The sequence below is a fragment of the Scheffersomyces amazonensis genome, assembly GCF_036850825.1.
Source record: "Scheffersomyces amazonensis strain UFMG-HMD-26.3 chromosome Unknown RJT21scaffold_3, whole genome shotgun sequence".
Lineage (NCBI taxonomy): Eukaryota > Fungi > Ascomycota > Pichiomycetes > Serinales > Debaryomycetaceae > Scheffersomyces > Scheffersomyces amazonensis.
The window spans coordinates 879,821-902,101 of record NW_027042743.1 but is presented as its reverse complement, the minus strand read 5'-3'; the positions used below and the strand labels follow the sequence as shown (position 1 = coordinate 902,101).

At 29.9% G+C, this 22,281-nt stretch overlaps 14 protein-coding genes across 14 annotated transcripts; 8 read left to right on the top strand and 6 right to left on the bottom strand. All coding sequences in view use genetic code 12, as the record gives it.

Annotated features, from left to right (window-relative positions):
• The first annotated feature begins 154 nt into the window (after nucleotides 1-154).
• On the top strand, nucleotides 155-1,420 carry SFC1 (Sfc1p). Its single transcript, XM_064881677.1, has one exon. The coding sequence runs from the start codon at nucleotides 312-314 to the stop codon at nucleotides 1,263-1,265; it is 954 nt and encodes a 317-aa protein (XP_064738501.1). The 5' UTR covers nucleotides 155-311; the 3' UTR covers nucleotides 1,266-1,420.
• RJT21DRAFT_120295 (uncharacterized protein) lies at nucleotides 1,334-3,107 on the bottom strand. The gene has a single exon (XM_064881676.1). The coding sequence runs from the start codon at nucleotides 3,072-3,074 to the stop codon at nucleotides 1,806-1,808; it is 1,269 nt and encodes a 422-aa protein (XP_064738500.1). The 5' UTR covers nucleotides 3,075-3,107; the 3' UTR covers nucleotides 1,334-1,805.
• Nucleotides 3,087-4,334, top strand: RJT21DRAFT_120294 (uncharacterized protein). Its single transcript, XM_064881675.1, has one exon. The coding sequence runs from the start codon at nucleotides 3,283-3,285 to the stop codon at nucleotides 4,324-4,326; it is 1,044 nt and encodes a 347-aa protein (XP_064738499.1). The 5' UTR covers nucleotides 3,087-3,282; the 3' UTR covers nucleotides 4,327-4,334.
• On the bottom strand, nucleotides 4,335-5,515 carry YUH2 (Yuh2p). The gene is made up of 2 exons (XM_064885709.1): nucleotides 5,351-5,515; nucleotides 4,335-5,284 (listed from the first exon to the last, which is right to left on the bottom strand). Exons 1-2 carry the CDS (start codon nucleotides 5,387-5,389, stop codon nucleotides 4,367-4,369), a joined length of 957 nt encoding a protein of 318 aa, XP_064738498.1. The 5' UTR covers nucleotides 5,390-5,515; the 3' UTR covers nucleotides 4,335-4,366.
• Nucleotides 5,516-5,519: 4 nt separating this feature from the next.
• Nucleotides 5,520-6,705, top strand: RJT21DRAFT_120292 (dienelactone hydrolase). The gene has a single exon (XM_064881674.1). It carries the CDS (start codon nucleotides 5,856-5,858, stop codon nucleotides 6,582-6,584), a length of 729 nt encoding a protein of 242 aa, XP_064738497.1. The 5' UTR covers nucleotides 5,520-5,855; the 3' UTR covers nucleotides 6,585-6,705.
• Nucleotides 6,706-7,489, top strand: RJT21DRAFT_120291 (uncharacterized protein). The gene has a single exon (XM_064881673.1). The coding sequence runs from the start codon at nucleotides 6,818-6,820 to the stop codon at nucleotides 7,076-7,078; it is 261 nt and encodes an 86-aa protein (XP_064738496.1). The 5' UTR covers nucleotides 6,706-6,817; the 3' UTR covers nucleotides 7,079-7,489.
• A 36-nt stretch (nucleotides 7,490-7,525) lies between these two features.
• On the top strand, nucleotides 7,526-8,467 carry RJT21DRAFT_85808 (protein disulfide isomerase; the record flags this gene model as incomplete). The annotated part of the gene is made up of 1 exon (XM_064885450.1): nucleotides 7,526-8,467. One exon carries the CDS (start codon nucleotides 7,526-7,528, stop codon nucleotides 8,465-8,467), a length of 942 nt encoding a protein of 313 aa, XP_064738495.1.
• A 92-nt stretch (nucleotides 8,468-8,559) lies between these two features.
• Nucleotides 8,560-9,678, bottom strand: RJT21DRAFT_33849 (pseudouridine synthase). The gene has a single exon (XM_064884198.1). The coding sequence runs from the start codon at nucleotides 9,624-9,626 to the stop codon at nucleotides 8,652-8,654; it is 975 nt and encodes a 324-aa protein (XP_064738494.1). The 5' UTR covers nucleotides 9,627-9,678; the 3' UTR covers nucleotides 8,560-8,651.
• Nucleotide 9,679: 1 nt separating this feature from the next.
• RJT21DRAFT_33850 (putative serine hydrolase) lies at nucleotides 9,680-10,863 on the bottom strand. The gene has a single exon (XM_064884199.1). It carries the CDS (start codon nucleotides 10,713-10,715, stop codon nucleotides 9,837-9,839), a length of 879 nt encoding a protein of 292 aa, XP_064738493.1. The 5' UTR covers nucleotides 10,716-10,863; the 3' UTR covers nucleotides 9,680-9,836.
• On the bottom strand, nucleotides 10,864-12,078 carry RJT21DRAFT_33851 (nucleotidase). The gene has a single exon (XM_064884200.1). It carries the CDS (start codon nucleotides 11,876-11,878, stop codon nucleotides 11,012-11,014), a length of 867 nt encoding a protein of 288 aa, XP_064738492.1. The 5' UTR covers nucleotides 11,879-12,078; the 3' UTR covers nucleotides 10,864-11,011.
• On the bottom strand, nucleotides 12,029-14,594 carry RJT21DRAFT_120288 (uncharacterized protein). The gene has a single exon (XM_064881672.1). It carries the CDS (start codon nucleotides 14,208-14,210, stop codon nucleotides 12,279-12,281), a length of 1,932 nt encoding a protein of 643 aa, XP_064738491.1. The 5' UTR covers nucleotides 14,211-14,594; the 3' UTR covers nucleotides 12,029-12,278.
• A 26-nt stretch (nucleotides 14,595-14,620) lies between these two features.
• On the top strand, nucleotides 14,621-16,337 carry RJT21DRAFT_33907 (metallodipeptidase). Its single transcript, XM_064884203.1, has one exon. It carries the CDS (start codon nucleotides 14,766-14,768, stop codon nucleotides 16,209-16,211), a length of 1,446 nt encoding a protein of 481 aa, XP_064738490.1. The 5' UTR covers nucleotides 14,621-14,765; the 3' UTR covers nucleotides 16,212-16,337.
• A 490-nt stretch (nucleotides 16,338-16,827) lies between these two features.
• RJT21DRAFT_113869 (uncharacterized protein) lies at nucleotides 16,828-18,267 on the top strand (the record flags this gene model as incomplete). The annotated part of the gene is made up of 1 exon (XM_064880208.1): nucleotides 16,828-18,267. The coding sequence occupies one exon, from the start codon at nucleotides 16,828-16,830 to the stop codon at nucleotides 18,265-18,267; it is 1,440 nt and encodes a 479-aa protein (XP_064738489.1).
• A 1,102-nt stretch (nucleotides 18,268-19,369) lies between these two features.
• On the top strand, nucleotides 19,370-21,721 carry GLN3 (nitrogen-responsive transcriptional regulator; the record flags this gene model as incomplete). The annotated part of the gene is made up of 1 exon (XM_064880207.1): nucleotides 19,370-21,721. One exon carries the CDS (start codon nucleotides 19,370-19,372, stop codon nucleotides 21,719-21,721), a length of 2,352 nt encoding a protein of 783 aa, XP_064738488.1.
• Between the last annotated feature and the right edge of the window lie 560 nt (nucleotides 21,722-22,281).

Here is a 22,281-nt window from a genome sequence, read left to right as displayed (position 1 = left end):
AATAGCATTACCCCGGATTATCACAAATACTAACTTTCATCATGAGAACCGATATTTCGTAGTAGTAGATTTTTAAAGTATAAAACCAGATCAGTTTCACTTTCATAAGATTTTTTGATATTTCGTATTTCTTCTTTCATTTATCGTCTTTTAAACTTATTTTTTGCACTTTATTGACTTGTATAGTTTTAAGCAATCTTAACTAAGTTCATTCCATATAGACAACTTAGTACTTATATATATTCATAATTTTCATATACTTTTAACTTGTATTAATTATTCACTTTTGCATATAACACCATCATAATAAAATGTCATCAACCACTGCTAAACCTCAAAAGAAGAGTAGAGGTGTCACCGATTTAGTTGCCGGTGGTACTGCTGGATTATTTGAAGCTTTATGTTGTCATCCATTAGATACCATTAAAGTTAGAATGCAATTATATCGTAAATCAGGTAAGAAACCTCCCGGATTTATTAGAACTGGTATAAACATTGCTCAAAAGGAAACATTTTTATCTCTTTATAAAGGGTTAGGTGCCGTTGTGATCGGTATTGTTCCAAAGATGGGAATCAGATTTTCTTCTTATGAATTTTATCGTTCTTTACTTTATGCTCCAGATGGATCAATTACAACAGGTCAAACATTTTTGGCCGGTGTAGGTGCTGGTATAACTGAAGCAGTAATGGTTGTTAACCCAATGGAAGTTGTTAAAATCAGATTACAAGCTCAACATCACTCTATGGCTGATCCTCTTGATGTTCCCAAATATAGAAATGCTCCTCATGCTGCTTATTTGATTTGTAGAGAAGAAGGTTTTAAGACTTTGTATCGTGGTGTTTCATTAACTGCTGCTAGACAAGCTACTAATCAAGGGGTTAATTTCACTGTATACTCTAAGTTAAAGGAATATTTACAAGATTATCATAAACAAGAAATTTTACCATCATGGGAAACATCTTTAATTGGGTTAGTATCTGGTGCATTAGGTCCATTATCCAATGCTCCATTAGATACAATTAAAACAAGATTACAGAAAACCACATTTGCTTCTAACGAATCAGGATTAGTTCGTATTGTTAAAATTGGTAGACAATTAATTAAGGAAGAAGGTACAAGAGCCTTATATAAGGGTATTACTCCAAGAATTATGAGAGTGGCTCCAGGTCAAGCTGTTACTTTTACTGTCTATGAATTCATGAAGGATCTTTTAAATGGTAATTCTAATTCCAAATTAGCCTTAGCTGCTGATAAAAAATTGTAATGGAATTAGTTTTCTACTACAGGTTATAGAAAAGCAATCTACCCCCGCAAAAAACAAAATTACTAGTAGTTGTACTGCAGTAGTTATTTATATAGTTTTTATATTATTTATTTATTTATTTATTTATTAGTAATTCAAAAATATTCAGTAATATGTCACATAGAGTGAGAGTCAGAGTCATTTGAAGCAATTTAGCATCTTAGTAGTCAAACATCCTTTTCAGCAAATACTCATACGATTCCAAAATTTTTCAAAGGTAATATTTTTCGCATCCTTTTAACCGAGGGACCTAACACATCGACTCATACTTCATATGCAAAACCAAATCGAAGGTATTGCAAAACGGGCCGAATTCATGGATCAATACTTGGTTGGACAATATGATAATGACGTTTATATTGACGTAAAAGATTATCCGAATAAATATGGGGCGTATGTTTAGTTTAAATTTAAATTTAAATTTATTTTGTTATATGGGGCCAACCATACAAACATATATTATAGATAGTAAATACTACATAACTGCAATTCATTCTTTAATTAAAAAGCTTCACCCTTCTCTCGATGAACTGAAAATATATGGGATTTTACTGCATCACCACGAGCAAATAATTTCCCACAATAACTACACGAGAAAGGCTTCTCACCACTATGGGATCTTAAATGAGTGGTTAAACGATATTTCTGATTAAAACTTGCACCACAATCTTCACATTGAAATGGTTTTTCACCAGTGTGAACTCGAACATGACGAGTTAAATCTGAATATTTTACGAATGCTTTGTCACAACCTTCAAAAGTACATTTATGTTTCTTATCCGTTTTGGGATGTTTATAAGTCATTCGAGTTTTTGTTAAATGATCTGTTTCTCGATGTTTTAATAATAATTCATACGATAAAAATGTCTTTGTACATCCTACAATTCCACAATGGAATACTCGAAGTTGGGTGTAATCTATTTCTGGTTTAACTTCTCCTTCAACTGTTTCTTCTCCTTGTTGAATTGGTGCTACATTTTCATCAATAATAACTTTTCCAGCACCATTAACTTGAAGATCTTTATGTATAATAGTATAATGATACTCTAAGTTAGGCATTTGACTGAATGCTTTATGACATATTTCACATTTATGGATTTTTGGTTTAGAATGTGATCGTTTATGATTTTTACAATCAACTGCAGTTGGAAATGTTTGAGCACAGACAGGACATGTCTTTTCATCAACCAGTCCGTCAGATATAACTTTAAGGCTCGGTTTCTGTCGTTTAGTAGTCTTTTTAATCTTAGTTGATGTTGTAGTATTAGCTGTATCTGATGTTTTCTTTCTCTTTCTAGTTCCAGATGATTCTTCCTTCAGACTCTTTTCACCAGCTTCATCATCATCGTCATCATCTTCTTCTTCGTCATCATCTTCAGCCGCATCAGGTTCAAAATCATCATCATCTACACTAGAATAATCTTCTTCTTCTCTTTTATCCAATTCATCATCTTCTACTTCTACTTCTACTTGAACATCTTTATCAACTTCAATTGACCCCTTTTCAACCTCAGATTTCTTAACAATAATATCTTTCTTAATTGGTCCTCTTTGTTTAGGCTTCTTAACTATATCAACTTTCTTGTCTTCCTTATTTTTCACTGAACTAGATTTTTTCGATAGATGATTGGTAGCATCATCATTATACTTATCTAATACTTCATGCTCACTTAAATCACCTCGTTCAAGATCAGAATCATCCTCTGAAATTTGCTTTATTCGTGCTCTCAATGCTGCACGGATCTCGGCTCTTCTGGATGGAACTCTCATTATATCAATTACCCGACTTTTAGGTATTTAACTATTAGTCACTAATTAAAGGTGTTGTTGTTTCTGTTGTGTTTTGATTTTTTTGTCCTTTGTAGTAGCAGTCCCTGGGTCCCACTTTTCCTGCATAATGACTTAATGAATAGTAAAATCATTACTCCATTAGATACTTACAATAAATATATATTATATAGATAAATTGTTAAGCAGAATGATATTAACTAGAAGTCTGAGACTATGGCTGTCTAAATCATTTAGACCAAATCGGTTATCATTCTCAACCTTTATTAATCGTAGTCTTAGTCAATATCCTCGAAGAACAAGAGTTACCAGTGAAATATCGGAAGATGAAGTCAAGAGATATAATCAAAGCAATGGTGCAGGTGCAGGTAGAGGATTTTATTACCATGAACGACCTTCAACAGATACAAATGCTTATCGAGATGAACCTTCCCTGTTTCATACAATCTTTAATATACCACCTAATGAAAATGGTTTAATTACTTCTGAAGATGGGATTTATGATTTATTAAAAGAACCAACATTAGTTATTGAAAGACAAATTGAATTCATGAATGTTATTTTAGGATTTGAACAAGCTAATCGTTATAAAATATTTAATGCTCATGGACAACAAATTGGATATATGGAAGAAAAGGATATTGGATTATTAAAAGTACTTGGAAGACAATTCTTTAGACTTCATCGACCATTTGATATTGATGTATTTAATATGTATGGAGATTTATTATTAACTATAAAGAGACCATTTTCATTTATAAATTCTCATATTAAAGCATTCTTACCAGGTTATGATGAAAATAATAATTTAATGTTTGAAACAATTGGTGAATCAGTTCAAAGTTGGCATCTTTGGAGAAGAAGATATAATTTATTTAAATTAGAGGATGATAATACTGAAAGGTATGATCAATTTGGTGAAATAGATGCCCCATTTTTATCTTTTGATTTCCCCGTTCGAAATAATGTTGGTGATGTAATTGCATCGGTTGATAGAAATTGGGTAGGTTTAGGTAGAGAAATGTTTACTGATACTGGAGTATATATAATAAGAATGGATCCTGCTAGTTTTGCAGGAATGGGAGATTTATATCCATCAGTTTCTGGACCTTTAACATTAGATCAAAGAGCTATCTTATTAGGAAATGCCATAAGTATTGATTTCGATTATTTCTCAAGGCATAGTGGTCATGGACCAGGTGTAGGATTATTTTCTTTTGGTTCAGGAGAATAACTGTATATATAATGATATTATATAATAATATATATTCTATCTAAGATTTATTTTTGGTACCAATGGTTTGTAATAATTTAGCACCACCTATCTTTCTAGCATCGGATAATAATTTTTCCCATTCATTATCATTTTTAGATTTACTTATATTAATTAATAATCGCACTAGTAACCCTGTATGATCATGACGTCTTAATTCATTTTCATGCTTCCAAGATTCTCGTTTTAATAATTGAGTATTAGTTTCATAATCATCCCCTAATTTTTTAGCATTTTCTAATTTATTATCCGTTACAGCTAATAATGAAAATCTTAATTCATCACCATAATGTTGCATTCTTTTAAATATTACACTTGGTAATTTTTCATAAAATTCTTCATTAGATTTACATTCAATATGTTTAATTGGATAATTCTTTAATCCATCTAATTCGTAAATATATCCATTTGATTGAATATAACCCACAAAATGAAATATTCCATCATCTTTATCATAATAATCTGGTGGTGGTTTTGCCTTATCAATATCTATAAATGATGATGGTGGAGAAAACGAATTATGAACTGTTCGTATTAATTCACTATTAAGTATGGTTTCACCAATCATACCACTATCAAATCCAACCACAAATGATTTGAAATTTGATAAATCTTCTCCAATATTTACTTCCTTATATTTATTCAATAATATATTTAATACTGCTTGAGTAGCACAACTATTTTGAATTGTTTGATTGGCAAAGAAAATATCCTTAGTTTGATAGTCAATATCATACTCTCCTTCTAATGGCTTATTTCCATCGTTGGCATATTTTCGATCTACAGGTCCATACTTGAATAAGAAAATAACTCCATAAACTGGATTCAATGCTCGTAAAGAGTCTGAATCAATTGAATAAAGATCATTGATTTCAATATTAGAAACATTTAATTTCTCCACTAATTCTGTAAATACTCCCTAGAAATTCAATTTTGTTAATATGCATCCTAAATTATAATAAATTAATGAAATAGGTTTACTTACCGCATCTGAATCAATTGTATTCCAACCGGAATCAGACATTTCTAGTAATAAAGCCGTGGGTCAATATTTGCAGCTCTTGCTTAGACCTGGATCCGCTTATTAAATATTTTGAAATTCTTAACGTTAGACAAACCTATGCCGCAATATATTCCTTTTTCTTTTTTTGAAACCCTTGGTACTTCCTTAGAAAATCCATTCCGCAACAGTTACTAAAAATTAAGGTCGGTTACCGTTATATATGTCGCCATACATCCAAACATCAATATTTATTAGAAACATTGTTCGGCTGTCAAAATCTCTCTGGCGTGGCGGGTCGATCGAGCCGATCACTTTTTGGGAGATATATCCGAACTTAATTCCTTTTTCATTTTGAGATACCAATATCAATGAAATAAAATTAAAAGTATATAAACCAACAAAGATCACTGTACACGGTTGAATTGTCTATTTTCCTTCATTAATTCTTATACTATATATATATACATATAAACCATTCATCCTTAATATGGCTTCTTTACCTCCAAGTGCTTGTTGTGCTATTAAATTCGATCACGAAGGTGAATCTGTTGGATCTTTAAAAACCGTGGCTGGTTTACACTCTTATGTTACTGGTGAATCTTTCGGTAATGAAAAAGTTATTATTATTCTCAGTGACATTTTTGGTCTTGCTTTAAAGAACAATTTATTGCTTGCTGATTATTTATCTTCTTTAGGTAGCATTCAAGTCATCATTCCAGATATTTTAGGTGGAGATGCAGTTGAATCAATTGAAAAATTCGATAGAACCACTTTCTTTGGTGCTCATGGTCCTCATGTTACTACCCCAATAGTTAATGAATTCTTAACTAAATTCCGTGCTGAATATAAACCTTCTAAGCTTTTTGGAATTGGTTATTGTTTTGGTGCTTACTTCACTATTGAAAATCTTGCTGAAGGTGGTTTATTAGATGCTGGTGCTGTGGCTCATCCATCAATGGTTTCTGAAGTTCTTGTTCAAAACCTTGCTAAACCTCTTTTAATCTCAAGTGGTGAAGCTGATGCTGCATTTACTCCAGAATTAAGAGAATTAACTATTAAAATCTTATCTGAAAAGAAAGATGTTAGATGGCAATTAGATTTATTTCAAGGTGCTCCTCATGGTTACGCTGTTAAGGGTGATCTTTCTCAACCTAACATTAAATATGCTAAGGAAAAGACCGCCGCTGATCAAATTTACTGGTTTAACCAATTCTAGATTCTTGAATCTGTCAGTATATATAATTTTATAATGATTTAATAAAACGATTAGATTTATAGTATAAAGTTACTTGGCTGTAAAATTTGCTTCCAAAAAAAAGTGTCGTGTAATGTACCATTTTTCAATCACCTAAACGAACTATGGGAAACGTTGACACGAATTATTCAGTTAACTTGTTTTAACAGATTAAAAATCTTTTATCATCTAACCGTAATCATAATATATATACAATGACATCATATGGAGCTTCATATTTAAAATATTCAACTGATTTTACAACCGGTTCACATCCTGTTAATTTCAGTTCTGTAACTCCATTAACAGCCATTTATACTTTGACATTAATAATATTGGCTTTTGGTTCTTTGTCTTTGGCATTTATAGGTAAAAGTAAGTCACCAATTACATTCATATTCTATGCATTGATTGCTTCTTTATCAATTGGGTACGGTTCAATTAGTGTATCTAACTATGTTGGTGTTTACATCTAATCAGAGAAATATAAAAGATGCAGAAACAAACAAAGATAATGGCGAAGTGATATCTAGATTAATTATGGGTATATTGAAACCCGCTTTATATAAATAATAATTAGAACCAATTGAGGTTTTAATAGTGTACATTAGGAATTTCTGATTATTATACAAGAAGGAATCAGAATCTGAATCAGAATCAGAACTATCAACCTGGGAATAGACCCAACTAAATATGCATTCTATTTTATAGTTTCTTTAAACAGAATAAAAATGGCATCTTTCAATTATATTTTCATAATCTTCGATTTAATAAAAATATTCTTCTACTCTCTTATTAATTGTAAAGTTCGAGTTCGGAAATTAGGTTGAAAAATTTCACCACCGAAAAAAGTTGCTACGTATATTGTTTACTAATCTTTTTGATCTATCATAGTTAAGAAACTAGTAGAATATAAAATGTATATGATAAAGTGGACTCATTTGCTATTAGTGATACAGTTAGTAGCTGTTATAGTTGCTCGGGCCACTGAAGATGAATACAAAGATGATCCCAATATTTTTGAATTAACCCCTAGCAATTTTGATAAAGTTATTCATAAAACAAACTATACTTCCATTGTTAAATTCTATGCTCCTTGGTGTGGTTACTGTCAACAGTTAAAGCCAGTATATAAAAAGTTAGGTAAATTTTTACATGAAGATAGTCAATATGATGTTAATGTAGCTGCAGTTAATTGTGATAAAGAATATAATAAACCATTATGTTCTCAATATCAAGTACAAGGTTTCCCTACAGTTATGGTCTTTAGACCTCCTAAGTATGTTTCAGGAAATGAAGTTAAAAATACTAGAGCAGCTAGTGAAATTTATAATGGTGAAAGAAATTTAAAAGCTATGGTGTCATTTGTCACATCAAGGCTCAAGAATTATACTAAGAGATTCCATAATATCAATAGTGAATCCTTAAAAGCTTGGCTTGGAAGAGATGTGAATTCTGGATTTTCTAAAGTGTTATTATTAACATCTAACTCCCAAGTAAGTCCATTATTTAAATCGCTTGCAATCGACTTTTTAAGTAGTGTTAAATTCGGTACTGTTACTATTAAAAATGTCAAAGACATTCCAAATCACATAGAAATAGATGGAAAAGAAGTAGAATTAAGCACAGATGTTGAAAATATATCATTACCTTTACTTTTATATTATGATGATTCTACTTCAACATTTAAGAGATATTCTCAAAATGGTAAATTGAATAACAAAAAGAAGATATCTCAATGGATTGTGGATGAAACTAATTCACAACCAGTAGAAGGGCCCTTATCCAAGAAAGAAAAGAAGTACTACTCTAATTATAGATCTGGTAAGAAAGTGAAGAAGCAAGTTCCACATGATGAACTTTGATTTGAACTAATATTGCATTTTCATGTATATACGTTGTTATTAGTTCAATATAAGTGATAAGGATAAAAATCCAAACTTTTTATGTTATACGTTAAATTCATCAATACATGATGATTATATTTATTTATATATACAGTAAGTAATTTCTTATGATCCATCAAATCATTTCAAAGATTTAATTATACTACTTATGAATTTTAGTAATACCCAAAGCCTTGAATATAGGGAATGGATAATCTGCTTTTCTTTGGAATCGTTTGGCATAATTTACCAAATTATACTGTATTTCATCTATAAAATATCCATCCTCTTGCAAAAACCCCGTCCATAATTCTCTGTCTTCTTTATTATATATAGGGAACATAAAATTTTCTTTTAGTTTTCTTTGACCGATATGAATATGTGCACAATGAAGAGCGATTTGATCAGATTTAAAAATTGAAGGTTCCAAATGAAAGTTTCCTCTTCCAAAAGTTAGTTCATGACCTTTATCTGCTTTATAATTTATATCATTAAGAAATGGAATGCCAAAATTATCGTTAAAATGACTCATAATCTGATTATCAAAATTCCGTCTTACTGGCCTCATTATTATTGGATATATAATTTTTGATTTAAATAATTTTGGATATTTGTCAATTAGATCGGTGCTTGGCCTTTTCCCTTCCAAAATAGTGAAAGAAGTTTCGGCAGGACGAGTCTTAATAAGTTTAACAGATCCTTCCTGTTCAACCATTGTAACATCTGAATCAATGAAACCTTGCATGGTTATTGTATTTATTTTAAAATAACGCAGTCTTATCAGTTCGAAATAATTGTTAATATCGACAGTGTCTGGTAAGGCGAATAATCCAACATATTGTGCTCTGAAAGAGAATTGACAATCGTCTATTTTTTCATAAAACATCCCTCGCCGCCTTGCTGCACTGTGGTGCTTGAAGGCGAATGTCTGAAATGCTGTTCCAATGACTCCTCCTGTTTGTTTCCTTCCCAAGTTAGTAACAAACCTAAATTTGGGTATATCTTCTGGATTCAATTTACCTTCAAGTACTAGCTGATCGAAAGCACCTCCTGCTTCTTTTCCAAAACTTGATATACCATATGGTTTGTTTATTACCGTATGACTCCAACCATGTTTGATAATATCTATCTTAGGCATATTTGTCGTAGTATAATGGATGTGAAAAGTTTCTAATTTTTAATAGATGTAGCATAAATCTTTTGTAATGTCGCACTGATTTTTACCTAATAGAAAGATCGAGAATTTTTTATTGCAAAAAATCTTGGGCTCTATTAAATTCATATTAAATTTACTATATATTAATTATTCTATGACTTAAGCATCTCTATTTATACAGTCTCATATTGATTAAGCCTTACCCAAATTATCGATCATATCCAATAATGAATCTATATCATCATCTACTGCAACAGTTTTCTTTTTATTTTCATCCTTAGCTTCATATTCTTTAGTTACAACTTGAATCCAATTAGTAACTTGATCAATATAAATTTTTGAATTAGGTACGAAATGTCCTCCTGGATGTTTTAATAATACAGAATTTGACTTCGTTATATTATATAATGATAACGATCTAGTTTCATCAACAACAGTATCTAATTCTCCATATACGTGTAAATAATTATAATCATTAATCTTTTTATCTTCTTTGGCATAATAATCATCATACTTATCATTTCCTGATTTAACACTAGTATCTAATTTAAATCCACTATACATTATCACAAATTTTGGTGGTGGTACATTAAATAAATCTTTAAATTTATGAATTAAAATCCCTGCCAAAGATGCCCCTTGAGAAAATCCAACTATTCCTGTTATAGGTAAACTTTTAAGTTGTTCATCTTCTTCATCATTATCTTGATTTAAATCAGGATCAGCAATTAATTTTCCATTTCTGATATAATTTTTAATAGTATCAATAGCATCGTCTAGAGAAATCCCATCATTTGTATTTTGTGGCTTAACCCACCATGCTCTATATTCTGTGTCATCATCTTCATCATTATGTACTACAGATGCAAATTTTGATAATGCATCATTAGACGGTAATTGAGCCGGAGTTAACTTTAATGGAGCATTAAGATATACACATTTATAATTTAATTTTGTAAGTCTCTTACGTAAAGCTGAAGTCTTTGCATAAAAAATTGATGATGACTGAGTATACCCGTGAAGAAAGAGAATCTTCCCAATATAAGCTTTAGTCACTTTTTTAGAAGTCATATTCAATACTCTGCTAGTACTATATTGATAACTGATAAAGTATTGCTGATAAATTTCTTTGCGATGATTCACACGACTTTTTTGCAAACAGTGGCTTCAAACCACCCGCTGCCAAATATGGTTATATGGTTAGTGATCAATATTTAATAAGTGTTAAAAAGGCTAGATTTCGTATACTAGAGAAAACCATCTAAATACTCTATTACTCTATTTAAGAAACTGAAAGCAGGAAAAAAGCCAATACCTATATATAATATAATATATATATATAGATTTATATATATATCACTGCTGGCTTATAAAACATCTGGTAAATCTAAAATATCTCTAATAATATGGATCTTTCTTCCATCTTCATTACCTTTATAGTATTTTGAATAATCTGGTTTTTGAATTAAGGTTTCATACTCTGATTGTACTTCAACAAAATGAATCACATTACCAAACCCTAAATCAAAAGCAGATTTAACATTAAGTTCACTATCATCGATAAAGAATTGTTTATCTAAGGATTCTTTATCTTCATAATCAATTCGAGTTTTATTCAAACAATTTATAAAGAATTCTTTCATTGGTTTACATATAATAGGGAATTTTGAATAATCACAATATGTTAATCCATCAAAGAGATCACCTAATCCTAATATAGATACTACTCTTAAGGCATGATTCTTATATGCATTAGTAACCAACCAAAAGTAATCAAATTTATGTGAATTTTTTAATGATATTAACATGGCTCTTAATTGTGGATTATAAGATAATACACTATTTAAATCTAATGAGTCATCAACTTTTGAATTATATTCTAAAGCATCAACTCTATGATTACGAACTAAACCTTCAATGGCTAAACCATAAGTCTTATAATAATTCATATGTAATTTATGAGCTTCTTCATCATTTAATTGTAAGTTATCTTTAAAGTATTGATGAATCTTAACTTGCATCAAATCATGAATACGCGTAGAACGTTTATAAAGGCAATTATCAATATCAAAATAAAAGATCTTTTTATTCTTAATTTCTGCTGGTAATGGACCATATCCAAATGGTAATTTAACTATAGTACCTGGTTTAACTTGTTCATTATGTTGAATTTCTGGATTCTCATATAAAACTGGTTCTCCAGTAATTGAGGATGCGAAAGATGAGCTTGTCATGATGTTGGAACTAATATTAAACAATATGCATATATATATATATGTATATAAACTATAATAAATTAAACTGTAACTGTATAAAGAATATTATATAATTATGAATATAATATAATTATAATTTATAGCTATTATTATATTAATTCGGAGAAAATGGTTGAATCGGTTATCAAACTTCGTGCTCATTACTTTTTATTTATCGCAGCCCCGGCCGGTTAAATTTTGCGTTCATGTGCAACCACCACGTTTAGCAATTATGTTGTATCATTACTACTTCCGGTATGTCTTACGAGTAGTAACACATATGTATACTATACATATGAACTATTTATATATTATTTTTTATTATTCTATTACACCATTACACTAGTCATAACTGATTAATTATCCTACTCTAATTACTCTAATTATTATAGAATATATCAAAATTAATCGGATACAAGTCATTATCAAACTTATTATATAAGTAATTTAATGTATGGAAGGAATCCGTCACATGTTTTACCAACTCTTCTATATTAACTGGATTCAGCAGTTGATGTTGTGTTGATGATAATTTAGCATCCACGTATCCGATTTGTCGAATGTTATCGTAAATCTTTGTTTTAAGTCTATCAATCATATCTATAAGCAGCTTCAATCGATTGACATTAGCTTGTCTAACTTGTTCAAATGTATCTATAGTTTTCCCTGTATTATTATTGTTATCTATATATGATCGAAGTAGAACATGATTTAATAGTAGAATCTTGTAGTGAGTACTATGTACTTGATTAATAACTTGTGGATCATTATTCTCAAGTCCTTTAACCAAATCCATAGATAAAAGTTTCTTGAAAATTAATTCCAATATGGATATATTAGGAGTTAAATCAAGTTGCTTTTTACTATTATCAACATCATCTGAAATCCCATGATGATCTCCATCAAGGATAAAAGAAATTGATAAATTTTTAATGAATTTATGAATAGATACATCTGAAGAAGTTCCAAATGATATACTTAATAATCTAATTATATTGAATTGGAGTTCATAATCGTATCTCTTATTGGAAGATATCTGTTGAATTCCATATAGCGACGTAGTTAATTCTCGTAACATTTTATTTAAAAGTTCTAGGAACTTAATTTCATGATCTTTATAAGGTTCTCTAACTGTGAATTCAAAATATAAAAACGGAAATATTGATCTAATAAAGTTTAGCAATAATGGGAATTGCTTTTTGTTAACATTGAAATCACAGATTATTAATAAAAATGCCTTTAGCATAGATAATAATAATCTCTCAAATTTAGAATCATCTTTCTCTACCTTAATATGGATCAATGTAATATTAAAGATGAGTTGAAGTCGAATAAGTGTCAATTCCAAATTGTTATTAAAATGATTTAATTTTATAGGCAATGATGGTAAAACCAGCTCCGTGAGTTGAGATTCAATTAATTCAACATTACATCCTACTAGCTTTAAATAATTTAAAAATTCATATTCCAGAATAGTTGATTTAATGTCTTTTGCTCGTACATAAACTAAATTTTCACATAGTTTATTTAATTGACTTAGATAATCCACATGATTAATATTTATCAAGCAGTAATTAAGTATAGATTTCATATGCTTAGCATATACTTTGGAATCTGATATTGTACTTAAATTATAAAAGAAGAAATCATTTAGTACAAAAGGTAACGAGTTCCAAGAAAGATTTCCATCTTCATTATGAATTTTATGAACATTATTAATAAAATAAAAATGTCGATTATTTTGATTTTTATAACCTTTCTTTAATATCTTTTCAACTAATTGTTCATCTTTTTCTATGGTGAATATTTTAATATCATGAGATCCATTATCATTTAATTCAGTAAGGATTTGTTGTTTTTTAAGTAATAAATTCTCAAAGTCTTTCTTTAATTGACTTTCTTCAGTAACAAAATCTTCCTTTATTATTACATCATTCTTTCGAATCTTATCATTTTTTATTCCATCGGTTTCAAATACACTAGGTAAATGAATATTGAAATCATCATCACTTCCATCATCTTTACCATTTCTCTTTTTATTATTTGAAGTTGATATAGAAGGACTAAACTTTATACGTTTCAGTACACTCTCCACAATTGAAGCTTTAGATCTTGTAATAAGAAGTTTTCTTGATTTTGTTACTGCTCCTTCTTCTTCTTCTTCTCCATCATGATTGTTATGATCATTATTTTCTGAAGTTGTCAGAACATTCCCTGTGATGAAAGATATTAAATTGAAATCTTCATCGCTATCATCATCTTCTTCACTAGTGGTGTCAATAGGATCTATATCGGAGTCTGATTCTGACATTGCCACTAAACTTGTTCAATCATGGTTTATCGTTCAATTTGCAACTCATTAAAATATGTTATTACAGATGTATACAGATATTGGAGTACGACAATGTCGAATTTTTCATTAGGAATTTATGTCGCGTCTCAAAAGGTGTGACATTGGGCAGGTGACATGATTACTCTTACTCTTTTACCATTTTCACATTTAAGTCATATTATTATTACAGTAACAAAAGTTAATAGATTTCGAATGTATGTCATATATTGCAGTATTAGCTACACAAACAAAACCGAAGTAAATCACGGCTATAGAAGGAATTTCTGCAAGACTTTAAAGGGCATTCGAAATTGACATATTCAAAGTGCCTTATTTGCCATACTCACAAACGGCTACAAGACCGAGAAAAAAAAAATTTTGATGCGGCATGGGTGCATCGATCCCCGACAGAGACAGAGACAGAGGGGGGGCCAGACAGTGAATGAGTTCAAAGACCGTTTATTGTTAAATTGAAGAATATAAAATATCAGTAATTAAGTACCAATTGATATAGTCTAATTACTCGAAGACAAAATGTCATACGATAAATTACCATTAGAACCATTATTCGCTAAGATCGATGAATTGAAACCACAATTCATTAGTCGTTTAGAGAAAGCCATTGCTATTCCATCAGTATCGGGAGATGAAAGTCTTAGACCAAAAGTTTTTGAAATGTCTGCCTTTTTAGTTCAAGAATTAACTAATTTAGGATTTGATGATATTCAATTAAAAGATTTAGGTATTCAACCTCCACCAGTTAATGATCCAAAATTACAATTGCCACCTATTGTATTAGGTAAATATGGTAATGATCCAGCTAAAAAGACTGTTTTAGTTTATGGACATTATGATGTTCAACCTGCTTTAAAAGAAGATGGTTGGGCTACTGAACCATTTACTATGTATCATGATACTGCTAAAGATATTTTATACGGTAGAGGATCAACTGATGATAAAGGACCAGTTATTGGATGGTTAAATGTTATTCAAGCTCATCGTGAATTAGGTTGGGAATTCCCAGTTAATTTAGTTGTTTGTTTTGAAGGTATGGAAGAAAGTGGATCATTAGGATTAGATGAATTAGTTGCTAAGGAAGCTAAACAATATTTTAAAGATGTTGAACAAGTTACTATTTCTGATAATTATTGGTTAGGTACTACTAAACCAGTTTTAACTTATGGTTTAAGAGGATGTAATTATTATCAAGTTATAGTTGAAGGTCCAGGAGCTGATTTACATAGTGGTATTTTTGGTGGTATTATTGCTGAACCAATGACTGATTTAATTAAAGTATTATCAACTTTAGTTGATTCTTCTGGTCAAATTTTAATTCCTGGTATTAAAGATATGGTGGCTCCATTAACTGATAAAGAAGATAAATTATATGATGCAATTGATTTTTCAGTTGAAGAATTAAATGCTGCTGCAGGATCTAAAACTTCTTTACATGATAATAAGAAAGATATTTTAAAACATAGATGGAGATATCCATCATTATCTTTACATGGTATTGAAGGAGCATTTAGTGGATCAGGTGCAAAAACTGTTATTCCTGCTAAAGTTATAGGTAAATTTTCTATTAGAACTGTTCCAAATATTGAAAGTAAAAAATTAGATGAATTAGTATTTAAATTTGCTGAAGAACAATTTGCTAAACTTGGATCACCAAATAAATTTAAGATTGAATTAATTCATGATGGTAATTATTGGGTTAGTGATCCATTTAATGCTTCATTCCAAGCTGCTTCTAAAGCTACTCAAGATGTTTGGAACATTGTTCCTGATTTCACTAGAGAAGGTGGATCAATTCCAATTACTTTAACTTTTGAAAAGGAATTAGGAGTTGATGTATTATTATTACCAATGGGTAGAGGTGATGATGGAGCTCATTCAATTAATGAAAAATTAGATGTATCTAATTATATCAATGGATGTAAGACTTTAGGAGGTTATTTACATTATTATGCTAAGGCATAAACTTTTTAATACTCTGTAATCTATCAATATATATATGTTTAGTTTATTATAATTAATTCAGTATAATAAATTAAGTATAATACAGTAATAGTAAAGAGTTGCTACCCCAGTAATCATTAAAAAAAAAAGCTAAACATCCATGCCTCTGCTTAGCTTAACATAGCTTAGCTAAATTAGCCATAAAAATTTTTCATGCCGGACAGAAAAAACAGAACAGAACAGAACAGAACGAAGAACGAAAAAGTTTCAGCTAACAGCACAAGCAGGTCATATTCATATCTCCAGCATTAATATATATTGGAAAGGCACTAGAAACCGTCCATACATAGGTAACATAGCATAGTAATAGTAATAGGAATTCTATCATTCAGTCAGTCATATCAAATAGTCCAATAGAAAACAAGAAATTTACAAACGTATAGCATAATCTTAGCTGGAACCAATCCCAGGATATTTTAAAATAGTCACTCATAGCATAACATCATACCATCTTGTACATTATAATTTAATAGCATATTAAAAGCATAGCATTCTGACATATACACATACATATACATATACATAGTAAATAACTAATAACAAATAACAAATAGCAAATAGCAAATAATCCTTCATAATGTCTGAGAATTTAAAAAGAGCAGAATCTTTGTTCAATAGAATAATGAATCAAAATCAAGGAACAACTGATACTACTAGCTCAGTCAAATCCAATACCAATACCAATACCAATAAATCTTATAAATCATATAATAATAATGGAAATAGTAATGGTAAAAATGGAAATCATCACCATTCTCATAGAAATAGTAATACTAATAATATCATGACAAATTCAAGTTCAAGTTCAACTACCCTCAATTCTTTCATTAATAATGAGACTAATAATTCTGATATCAATAATACATCTCAAGAATTATTATTACCTAAACGTGATCCAATTAAATTAAGTGAAGAAATCGTAAGCACAATTCCATCAGATCATCATGTTTTGGACTATTGTTGGACTATGTGGCATCATTCAAGAACAAGATTAAAACGTCAACAACAACATCATAAAGAATCAGATGATGTATCTAATGTTTTACCTGCTTTACCAGCTGCCAATGTTGATTCATATTTACAAACCACCACTGAAATATCATTTCCAAATGTTGAACAAGGTGATGATAATACAGTTTCCATTGCTAGTATAGAACAATTATGGACTAGTTTATCATGGATTAAAAAGAGTCATGAATTATCATTTGGAACTGAATTTCTTATTTTTAAAAGTGGTGTAAGTCCAGTATGGGAAGATCCAATTAATACTAAAGGTGGTAGATGGATATTCCGATTTAATCGTCGACCAAATACTACAAGTAATAATAATAATAATAATAATAATAATAATAATAATGGAGAAGATGAAAGTTCTACCAGTGTTAGAAAGAGAACCAGTTTAATTTGGGAAAGATTATTATTAAAAACTGTGACAGGATCATTAATTCCTGAAAGTGAATATGAAGAATCATTATTAAATGATATTAGTGGATTAGTTCTTAGTGTTAGAAGAGAAGAAGATATTATTAGTATTTGGAATTCTAATTTAAATTTTAATGGTAAAAGTAGTAGTAAAAAAGAAGAATCAAAGAAATTAACTCCATTTCAAGCTAGAAGAATTATTTGTGATTCTATATTAAGAGTAATTCGAGAATGTGATGCAATTAGAGAAGGATCAGATTGTATTGATACCATTGATTCAGGATCAAATGAAAGAGTTTATGGAGTTTCATTTGAATATAGATTACATTCAGATATTGGAGAATCAAGTGGTAATGGTACAAATAATTCCAATGGAGATAAATCAGATGGAAGTAAAAATAATCACTATCATCAAGGTAATAGAAATCATGGACATTCACATAGTAACAATCATCATCACCATGGTCATCATTCATCTTATCGTAGGTATAAATCCCACAATAACAACAATAATAATAATACCAACAACAACAACAACAACAATAATAATAATAATAATAATAATAGTAATGATGGCGTCGTTGGGGAAGAATAGGATCCCAAATCTTGTATATTAGAACAGTAATTACATACATATTACATACATAAGCAAACAAACAAACAAAATATAAAAGTACTTATTATATCATTGTCTCAAGATAAATTATAGTATGCGACAAACAAAGACATTTTGTAGCGGATTTGTCATATTTCTCGGAACCCTTTCTATTTGTGTCATATATGGATTAATTAAAAATTAATTGACTCGAGACTCAGGAACTGACTCAAATAACTTCTGACTCGTAGTGTGGTGGCACGGACTTATGATTCTAATTTTTAATTCTAGTATTAAACCTAACCTCTCCTAACCGTGGCTATACAACTGTTAAATGTTAGATTTGATAAGTCACATAGTTAGTAAAGGGAGGCGACTAGTGAGATCACCAGTTTAAGAAATTAAGAAATTATTACTGTATAATTATAACAAAAAAAATATAAATTAAATACTGTACATGACATGCTCGGACAGACACTTGGGCAGGCATGACATTTGGGGGCTTACGTAAGCGTGGTGTTGTTCTTTCCAGGATACATAACAGACAAAATAATCATGTTAATTAATAAATCTACTGTACTATTGTTCTCATAACCGGATTAATAAAAATTTTCATAAAGTCTCTAGTGACTTTCTATATCTCATCAATTATTCTATTCTATTCTATTTTGCTTGTCATATAGTTTTGTTGAATCTAATTAACAATATTGTTAACTATTCTTCTATACGATTGTTGCTCATATCTCGTGATTCACTAACTATTTCTAATTTCCTACTCACTAGTAATTTAGTCACCTTAAATTAAGTGAGACAGACAAAAACAAACAAATATCCACGACAAAAAAAGAAAAAGAAAGAAAAATTTTAGAACAATTTTTGAAGATCCCCTTAATTAATTAATTAATTCAACCAAATCTTATCCATTACTCATCGGTTAGAGCACCAGCAAGTACTTGTATCCGTCTACAACAATCAGCCAACCACTGTATAGTTGTAATCTCGGAAACAGTCACGTTTTGCCTCTCCAACTCATTATAATTTCAAGACAAAAACTAACTATAAGACATTTTTAATATTCACTCACCTATACCGGCTTTAGTTCATGACTTCATCATCTCCACAAGAATCCTTTGATGGAGGTCCATCTATAGTAGAATTATTTTATTCAGCAAAGAAATTATTATCATTACAACCTCGAGTAGAAAATCGTCAGTTACGTAAACAAAATTCAAAATCTCAATTAAATCATATGGTATTTGAACAACAGCAAATGGATACTACTGATTCTTCACCATCTTTAGGAAAGCATGATAAAGTTCTTGACTTATTGAGTCCACTTTCTATAGATGATTTGAAAAATTCTCCTTATATTCCATCTACAAAATCTAATACAACAACTATAACTACTACTACCAATACAATCACGAAGTCATCTCCATTAAAATCTAATACCAATAATACCAATAATACTACAGGCTATAGAAAAATTAGTACTAATAATGTTCAAATAAATACTCCAGCATCTATTAATGATGATTCATCTCCAAATTCTATGGCTACTTCTTCTCAATCTAGCTCAAGACACAATAGCGATACAAACACCAATGCCTCATCCAGCTCTTCATTAACTTCTAAATCACAACCTTCAACCACCACCAATACTACTAAATCTAATTTAACATCATCATTAACTAAGCTTAAGACTGAAAGTACTGAATCTACGTCCAATAGTAATAATAATAGTAATAATAGCAATAATAATACTAGTAATAATAACAATAATAGAACTGAATGTTATAATTGTCATACATTGAATACCCCCCTTTGGAGAAAAGATCATCTCGGGAATACCCTTTGTAATGCTTGTGGATTATTTTTCAAATTACATGGAACAACTCGTCCATTAAGTTTAAAGACTGATGTGATTAAAAAGAGATCATCTCGTAGATCTTCATCAGCCATAACACCATCAAATTCTCAACAACAATCTCATCAACAACAACCTTCAATTCTTCCTGCTAATGCGGCTTATATGCATGCTTCAAGTTCTTTACCAAATAATGTATTTAACAATAATAATCGAGTCAAATTTAATTCTAATTATAATGGAGGTGGTATACCAATAATGAAATCAAATACAATGCAAACCCCTAATAATAATGGAAATAATTCATATATTTCAAGTTCTTCATCATCAGCTAGACATAAAAATGTTTTAATTTTACCTAAACCAATGAGTCAAACTAATTTAACTCAAAAATCAATACCGATTCCTGCAAATTCACAATCAACATCATACTCTTCATCTTCAACCACTTCTTCAAATATGAATAGTCCAGCATCTCCATATTCAAAATTAATATTACCATCATCATCTAATTCTAATTATTATGGAAGTATTAATAATAATAGTAATAATAATCAACAATTTAAGAGAAAGAAGTCTGATATTAATTTAGTAGAAAATTATTATGGAGATAATTCTTCATTTAATAGAAGAATTTCAATTTCTAATAATAATAGTTTTACTAATAGTTTAAATTTTGCGAAGAGAAATTCCGTTAATACTCCAACTTCAACTAATTTTAATACTAATAATATTAATATTAATAATAATCCTATTTCTACATCATTTCAATCCTCCTCATTACATCGTAAACCATCGGTAATTAATATCAATAATGCTAACAATAACACTAACATCATCAATAACAATAACAATATTAATAATATGAATAGTTCCAAATCTCGAGGTAGAAGTGATAGTATAACTCCATCTAACTCCCTCACTTATTCTAACATAAATCTTCTCAATCAACGATTCAATACTATGAGTTCAAGTTCATATTTTGATCATCCTTCGTTATCCAGACATAACTCCACCACATCTACATTTCTTATGAATAATAATAATAATAATAATAATAATGCATTTACTGGGGCTGGTGATTCACCTATGAGACATGCTTCTACAAGTTCATTTTCTAAAATGAGAATTAATAGTACAATTATAGATGATGATGCTGATGCTGAATCCATTAGTATACCGCCTACTCCAATGAATGTTATGGATTTATTACCTAGTAGTGTGAGTAAGAATGTTAATGTTAATGTTAATTCCAGTGGAATAAAGAGGAATTTCAATCATCATGAAGATGATGATCAACTTGTAGATTTAAGTGTGGGAGATGAAGATGATATGATGATGGATGTTGATGCAGGAGCTTTAAAGAGTAATAATATTATTAACAATAATGATATTATTAATAATATTAATAATGCACTGTATTTTGCAACTCAATCAAAACAACAACCACCAATCGCACAACCATCGGTAAAGTCCAGCTTAACTGATGGATTAAAAAAGAGTCAACCAGCACAGGCTCAAGCTCAAGCTCCAAGACAATCTCAAGAGACCATAAAGGATCTTGATTGGTTAAAGTTTGAGATATAATGATAATATGCTTATGAGGGTTCTAAAATGGTATAACGTAAACTTTGGGGTTTAATAAAATAATATAATATATTTTTAATTATTATAATTTTAAGTGACATTGACATTTGGCAATTGGCCACTACTTTACTGACACTTGATTGTGGCTATCGTACTTTGTTTGTACACGCTCGCTACATCCTTTAAATAATATAGTTGTCTATCTGTCATTATGATTTATGAATCTCTTATAAATAGTTGTAATACACTGTAATTAATAGTTAATAGTTGGTAGTTAGTAGTTAATAGTTAAGACTGTTATCTACAAGTAAGGGGAGGGAGTGAGTGGGCGCGCGCGTATGGGGCTGGTCTCGAATTGCATGTGATTTTGTCGTAGCGGCCGCTCTCGTATAAAACAGCACAACAAATCGGTTCCCTCCATCGGTCCTGCATACAAACACATCAAAAGATAGGCTGCTATTACAGTACTTAAAGTATATAGACACTAACTAACAACTACAATTGGCTACATAACAAGTACAGTACATCCAGTAGACACATGACAATACCCGTCCAATAAC